We start from the raw sequence: 7,851 nt of genomic DNA on the forward strand, positions 1-7,851 counted from the left end.
GGCCTTCAGAACCAATTTTCATGAGAAGAATATAGAAATGACAGATGACAATCTTGAAACTGCCATGCACAGACTTTGTGAGTGGCTACTGAAGGAAAATAAACTCTGGTGGGAGGTAGCAACCCTGGAAAAATACGCATCTGATCAGATTATTCCTAAAGGTTTGAAAATTACCAAACCAGCTTCTTTCCAGGATGCATCAGATAGTTTTTGGTCACAATGGGATGAAATCTTAGAAACCTGTTCCTTCTCTCTAATGAGACTTATTCTCAAAGAAAGAAAAGAGAAACTCAAAGAAATTAATGAGAGAATCGAAATATTAAGGTCACTTATTCAACCCTTCGAAAAAATCCCTCTTTTCAGTACACTGGAAAAAGAAATCACTGAAAAAATCAAGAACACAGATTTCTTGATTAAAAAGAAACAAGGGAAATTACAACGAGACTTTGATTACTACAAATTTGGAATCATCAAGGAGAGGAGAAAGAAAGGCCCACATGGGGAAACTAGAAATAGAAGCCCATTAAGAACATACCATCCAACACTGAATCCCAATTGGAAAGAAGACCAGAACCAAAGAAGACATGAAAGACAAAACAGATATACAGAATGAACAAGGAGAATCGACAGACATCAAGATCAACGACGACAACTAAGAGATTGGAGGGACCAGGCACCAAGATACAAAGATCAGATTCCCAAAGGAAAATACTATCACTATGTGTCCAGGGAACAGAAATATCCAGAATCAACTAGATATAGGAGAACAAGGGCCTTTGAGTCCAGATACCGGGAGAGGACAACAAGGCATTATCAAGATCGGAAATACGAATGACCTGGAAGACAACAAGACAATAGATACAGAAACCAACAACAATCTATATCAAGATCAAGAAATTGATCTAGACAATCCTCCTTAAGAAAGGAATACAGAAAATCACACAGGAGGTCATCACATAGAACCATCCATAGGAAATCCATACACCACACACAAGAAAGGAGAGATACCGAAAGAACCACTCGAGTATCCAAAACCCCTTTTTTAGAAGAAAGGACATGGTTATTGGACGGACGATCGAATGCACATCGAACCAACAGAAGTCCACAAACAAGCAGTCACCCCTAGGAACCTCCAATAGAGAAGAGCACCCATTGAAAAAGAAACATAAACATAAAAAAGAGGGTGTCGTGGGGGAACAAAATGGAAAAAAAGAAGAAAAAGAAAATAGCCAAGGAATCTGTAATTACAGAAATACAATCTCCAGAGGTGAGAAATCCTATCTACAATCTAAGCCATAGAGTTCTAACAAAAGAAGAAGAGAAAATCTTAAAGAAGGGCCTGAAATATGCTTCAACAGCAAACATGGAAGAATTTGACAAGTTTGTCGATATCCAAATATTTGTGGGAAAAATGACATAAAAAATTTTTTTTGCAACAAAAGGGGAAGAAAAAACATCAACAAACGAAGAACATCCAGAAACAAGAAGTGAAAACACCGACCAGGAAGAAGGGTCAAAGAAAAAGAAGAAAATGAAATCCACATTCTATCCTTCGCACATTAAAGGCAACTTTATAGAGACCTTCACAAAAGTAGTACTAGATGAAGCGGAACATCTAAAAAAAATTCGTACCAGGCCAAATCTCACCAAAAAGGAGAAAGGTATGATTCAAAATCTGGCTAAAGATGAGACAATAGTGATCAAGCCTTGTGATAAAGGAGGTGGAATTGCCATTCTTGAGAAAGAGAATTACACCAAAGAGGTCTATAGACAACTGGCCGATACTACAACTTATGGCAAACTAAAAGGATATCCCAGCAATAAAATCAAAGAGAATTTTGAACAATTAATGCAGGAACATCTGAAGAAAGGAGGAATCTCTAAAGATGAGTATGATTTCATTGATGTATTAGATTCAACCACTCCAAGCATATACATACTCCCTAAGATTCATAAAGATCTTAACAATCCACCAGGAAGACCCTTTATTGCTGGAACCAATAGCTTGACATCTAATTTATCGTCGCTTATAGATTCCTTTCTGCAACCTTTAGTAGTAAAGAGCAAATCCTACTTGAAGGACACAGGGGACACACTTAATAAACTGAGAAACTTCGAATGGAACACGGATCGCATCCTTGCTTCAGCAGATGTTACATCATTATACACTTGTATCCAACATACCAAAGGATTGGAAGCAATAACATGGTCCTTGGATAAGTCAGATTATTCTGTAGAAAAAAAGAACTTCATCATCGATGCCATAAAATGTATTCTAGAGAATAACTATTTCTTTTTCAAAGGCGATTTCTACATACAACGTACAGGAACCGCAATAGGAACTAAATTTGCCCCAAGCTACGCCAATTTATTCATGAATTATTGGGAAGAGAAGAACATCTACAGTAGCGTAGCTTGGGGTTCCCAGTTGATAAAATGGCAAAGATACATAGATGACGTGTTGCTTCTATGGGAAGGCAGTGAGAACTCCTTGTTGGAATTTTTTAAATCAATTAATGAGAATGAATTCAACATCAATCTCACTTTGTCACACAGCAAAATTCAAATAAACTTTTTGGATTTAACCATCTATATAGAAGACAACAACATACAAACAAAAACTTTACATGAACCAACAGACGTCAATACCTATATACCTACGGACAGCCAACATCACAACATCTGGCTCAAAGGAGTACAAAAAAGCCAATTCCTACGTGTGAAACGCAACTGCAGCAAGAAAGAAATCTGCAAGGACCAAATGGAACAGATGAAGCGCAATTTTATGGAGAAGGGATATAAAGAAGAGATGTTGAACCAAGTAATCGAAGAAACAGAGAAAAAAGAAAGAGAAACTTTGCTGCAACCAATAGAGAGAGAGGGGAACCAAAAAGAGAAAGATAAGGACAAGTTCAAATGGGCATTCATTACTAAATATGATGCCCAATATAAGCAACTGGAAAGAATATTTCAAAAAAATTGGCACCTCCTCCAACGTGATCCAGTTCTAAACAAAATAATCCCCAACAAACCCTCATTTATATACCGCAAGTCTAAAAATCTCAAGGATCATTTAGTAAAAAGCACTCTTTCATTACCATCAAGAAGTTTGATCAGAACCAAAGGATTCCACAGGTGTGGTATGTGTATAGGCTGCCGAAACATCAAAGATCCCAATTCTAAATATACAGAACTTAAGATCAATAACAAGTCCATGAGAATCACAGACTTCATCACCTGCAACACTCCGAATGTTGTATACTAAGTGGAATGCTCCTGTGGACTAGCGTACGTAGGAAGGACGACGAGACCATTAAAAATAAGAATCTCAGAGCATTTAAGAAACATTAAAAAAGGACTCCAAACACACCACCTCTCAAATCACTTCAAAAATAATCATAACTGCGCGATTAATCATGTAGAAAGATTCGTTGGCTTGAAACATATTAAATGGAGAAGCGTAGTGGATATACCACAATAGAACTGCGCTCAACCCTCAGAGGAAGACCGAAAGGTTGAAACGTGTTGGAGGAACTACAAAGAAAGAACCACTACAGATTCAAAGACTTCATCAGGAAGACTCTTTCCCATGTCAAAAAGACCCGGTCACGTGACCGGACCAACCCGGAAGCCAGCAGCACTGCTAGGATACCAGACAGCGGAGGAAGCCGGTGACGGAGCGCGGCGTGCGGCTGGAGCGGGCGACAGGTGAGTTCTCTGCAAGTGGTGGGAGAGGCGCAGCTAGCCGCTCTGCAGAGCGGCATCTTAATCCTTTCCCCGCCGCTAGACAGGTCCACCTCTCTGACCGACCTGCACCCGGGGGGCGTCTGAACAAGGACGCATCACGGGCAGCAGGGGCAGAGAGAGGAAACCAGTCCGTAGAACCCCCTTTTTTAACCCACTTATGCCACCACCGTAAGCTCAGGGCATCGTGAAGGTTTTAAAGATTTTTTACCAACACCAGCATTTGTTATTATTATTTTTTTTCCTAAAGACTTTTCAACAGCAGATGTGTGGGACGCCGCAGTCTGTATTATAACCTGCATGAACTTTATAAGAGACAATATCGCCCACCTGCATGAACTTTATAAGAGACAATATCGCCCACCCTGGGCATTGACCGCACACCTTTAGATTGGCCAGTATACAATAAATACAGTGGCTCACAACAATTAATTTTCATCATATTGTTATTTTTGTGATTTCTATATCCAAGTGCAAACTCAAATTTGGGTCTGTTCATACATTATCCTTTATTACATCTGATGTGCATTCGTTAGCTAAACACACACACCTTAGGGGTTGAGCGCAGTTCTATTGTGGTATATCCACTAAGCTTCTCCATTTACATATAGGTGGGTTGGAACACCCATCAGAACGAGCAGCACACCCCGGCTAGCTATAGAATAAAGACACTCAGTGCGCAGAACCCTCTAATTTATAGTGTTGAAACATTAAAGCAACATGGAAAGACAAAAATGTGGAAAGTAGATTGGCCAGAACAGAAATGCGAACCATTTTTGAATTAAAAACATTAAATCCTAGGGGACTCAATCAAGACTTTGAGCTCAAATGGTTTCTATAAAATATTAAAATATCCAAATATTCACATATAATGTCTCTCCACCCTCTTTTCCCTCACAATCTGTCATAGAATCCATACACATGAATCACTTTTGTGTCATTTTTCACCATCTTTCCCTTTTTTTTAAATGAAACTTCACTGCTTATGTAAAAACGATTTTTTCAATATATTATTACATTATCACTAATGTAATTTCATCTCTTGAATAGTGCCTTAGTGGAAATTAAGAATGAATAAATACATAGAAGACTTCTGGATAGATCAACTCTGATATTTTATTGAAGTTCCACTTGGGACTGTTGTCGGGGAAACCACCGAATTTCACTACAAACTCCAGAATCCTTCCTGTTTGAGAATTTCAGGCTGTATTACTATATAAGACTTCCGGGACACAGAAACTACAATACTCAGAATCCCTACATCATCAGTTCCTGGCCTGTACTCTTAACCGCGATGGAAACGAAGACTTCCGGTTTCTAAAAACTACATTACCCAGAAGCCGCGGTTCGTCACTTCCGGTCGCGGCGGTTCGATAAGACCTTTTTTTACTTTCTTATGGTCTTCTAATATGCTCCACCGCCTCCTAAGATATACACCACTCTTACCACCAATGAATTAATCTATAATAGGAGAAATAGAAGCTGTTTCCACATACGTCTCTCCGGGACCATCCGGAACCGGAAGTGACATCATCGAGTTCAAATCCCGGACATTTACTATAAATTCCTTACCAATACAGTCCTCCATCAGCCTTGACAAAGAGTGACCTACTCGAAACGCGTTGGCCGAGGACAATTGCCTGCTGGACATCGCCCCACCCGGTCTGTGGGAAAGGTACGACCACTTGTGTATATTTACTATTCAGTCCGATAAGGTACCGGTCCCTTTGTGCTGGAAGAAGCTGGTCTGACCAATCCCCATTACGGATGGCAGCCTCCTGCAGCCAATATTTTACTTTTATTTGTTTTGTTTGTAATTTTATTAAAACATTGTTACACTTTTATAAAAGTCTCCATCTAATTGAAAGAAGACAAAGATACCTTGATGTGCTTATAACACATGACATCATCTGTGAGTACTGGTACGAACCTTTTTCACAAAAAGATACCTTTATAAGAGGATAGCGCACTATATAAGTGTAAGTTAAGTGGAGGTATGCATTAGTTTCAGAAGCATTACTGACTGAGATATTTGTCTTAATCATCTTCAAAAAGAAACCTTGATGAGTTTAATGATATATTTAATTATGTAAGCCAGGTATATCCACCAAAATATACATAGTCTGGAAAAAAGTAGACCGTATCTCTAAATAGTATCTTTAGAGATATAAGATACACCTGTGTTTAACCTAAAGCCATCTTTCATTTTTTACATTGATAAACTCATTGGAAGAACACTCGGATAAGAAATCCAAAGGGGAATAAGAAAAATACCTGCACGACCGACATACTCCGACATTTATGATAAGTACTGATTTTCCATTTCTCTCAGCGCCAACCCTCTTCACCACCTTTTGCCACTTTACAACATTAGTTATGTTGTTCTGTCATTTTGACGGGTTTGGAACTAGCGAATGAATAATGCTGATTAACTGAGTGAGTCAGTTATCACACACACAGCCGACTGCTGGCATCCATTACCCAATGCTGTGTGATGACTATTCCTGCAATACAAAATCTGACAAGCATCACCTTACCTGGATAATTGTGATTATCTCTGGGTTTTCTGGAACTTGCGGGTGAACGGCAATAAGTATATTTTCATAGCCATGGTTTCTCAGCTGCACATGTGATGCGGTCAGTGCGTTGCAGTGTAAATCCTGGAATAATAACAGACTGAAGAGACAAATGGCTGCCTGCATCATCACCTGAAACCTTAACACTGCTCTGCTTGGAAGACTTAATACTGTCAGTGAATTAGCTTGAGTACAATAGGGTGTGTCAGTCTCTGAGACCGGTTTGGGTGTTGCTTTTTTGTGAGGTATTACTTATTTAGCAATTTTTATATCATGACATGCTTACCTAATTATTATATAAAGCAGGGAGAATGTTTCTTTTTTTTTTTTTTTTTATTAGTTACGAAAATAGAAGTCCTTTTTTCATACGTATGATATAAATGTAGAACTAAACTACATTATTGTCAAATTCAACACTACTATAAAGGCATAATACATGTACTGTATATAACTTGTAGGCATTTGTTGCTGGAGATAAAATACAAGATTTACCAGTTTATAAAAGTGAAGCAAGTTATTACAATTTTAGAAAAATGTCACTGTAAGTAAATCATATAAAGTTGGCCAAAAAAATATACGTTATGGTAAGAACTTACTGTTGATAACGGTATTTCTCCTAAGTCCACAGAATAACAATGGGATATGATGAAGTGACAGCGGATTTGCACCAATAGGTCAAAGCTTTTCCGGCATCCCAGCATGCAACGGGCCCGTCCATATATCCCCACTTCCTTGCTCAGGCAAATCAGTTGTATTCCAAAGCTCAAGGCAGGAGCATCATAGATAGCCCTAATCAGGCGATAAGAACACACATGTACACCCTTCCGTACAAGAAGGAAGAGGTTAGTGAGTAAAAGGATCCTCAAATCAGGAGGGTCAGAGTGGGATCTCTGTGGACTTAGGAGAAATACCGTTATCAACGGTAAGTTCTTACCATAATGTATATTTCCCCGGCAGGGTCCATGGGTTATCCAGAGCATAACAATGGGATTTCCCAAAGCAATTTAGTGGTGGGGACGCTGATTGGACATGAGAATCCTTCGCCCGCATCAGCGTCATGAGAGGCAAAGGTATCCAAGGCATAATGTCTAATGAAAGTGTTAATGGAAGACCATGTGGCTGCTTTACATATCTGTTCTGCTGAAACACCACGTTGTGCTGCCCATGATGGACCTACCTTACGAGTAGAGTGAGCAGAGACATTAACTGGAACCGGGAGATCAGCCCGAGAATATGCTTCTGAATTCGTCATCCGAAGCCATCTTGCCAGCGTCTGCTTATCAGCAGGCCATTCCCTCTTGTGAAATCTGTAGAGAATGAAAAGAGACTCTGTCGTTCTAATGGCACTGGTACGATCCCTGTAGATCCTTAATGCACGGACCACATCCAGCGATGCATCTCCCGGAGAAAGGCCTGGCACCTGGAAAGCTGGGACTACAATTTCTTCAGTAAGGTGGAATTTAGACAGCACTTTCAGAAGATACCCAGATCTAGTTCTGAGAACCGCTTTATCTGGATAAAAAAAATCAGA

General features: G+C 39.4%; 1 protein-coding gene across 1 annotated transcript in view; it reads right to left on the bottom strand.

Moving 5' to 3' along the window:
- LOC134958769 (calcium-activated chloride channel regulator 1-like) overlaps positions 1 to 7,603 on the bottom strand; it is a 171,792-nt gene extending 164,189 nt beyond the window's left edge. The window contains exons 1-2 of the mRNA XM_063941505.1: positions 7,498 to 7,603; positions 6,282 to 6,404 (exon numbers count right to left, since the gene is read on the bottom strand). Coding sequence (XP_063797575.1) covers positions 6,282 to 6,404; positions 7,498 to 7,572 — 198 coding nt within the window. The 5' untranslated portion in view covers positions 7,573 to 7,603. The remainder of the gene's footprint in view (positions 1 to 6,281; positions 6,405 to 7,497) is intronic.
- Positions 7,604 to 7,851: the final 248 nt, after the last annotated feature.

Source organism: Pseudophryne corroboree, chromosome 9 (assembly GCF_028390025.1).
Source record: "Pseudophryne corroboree isolate aPseCor3 chromosome 9, aPseCor3.hap2, whole genome shotgun sequence".
NCBI lineage: Eukaryota > Metazoa > Chordata > Amphibia > Anura > Myobatrachidae > Pseudophryne > Pseudophryne corroboree.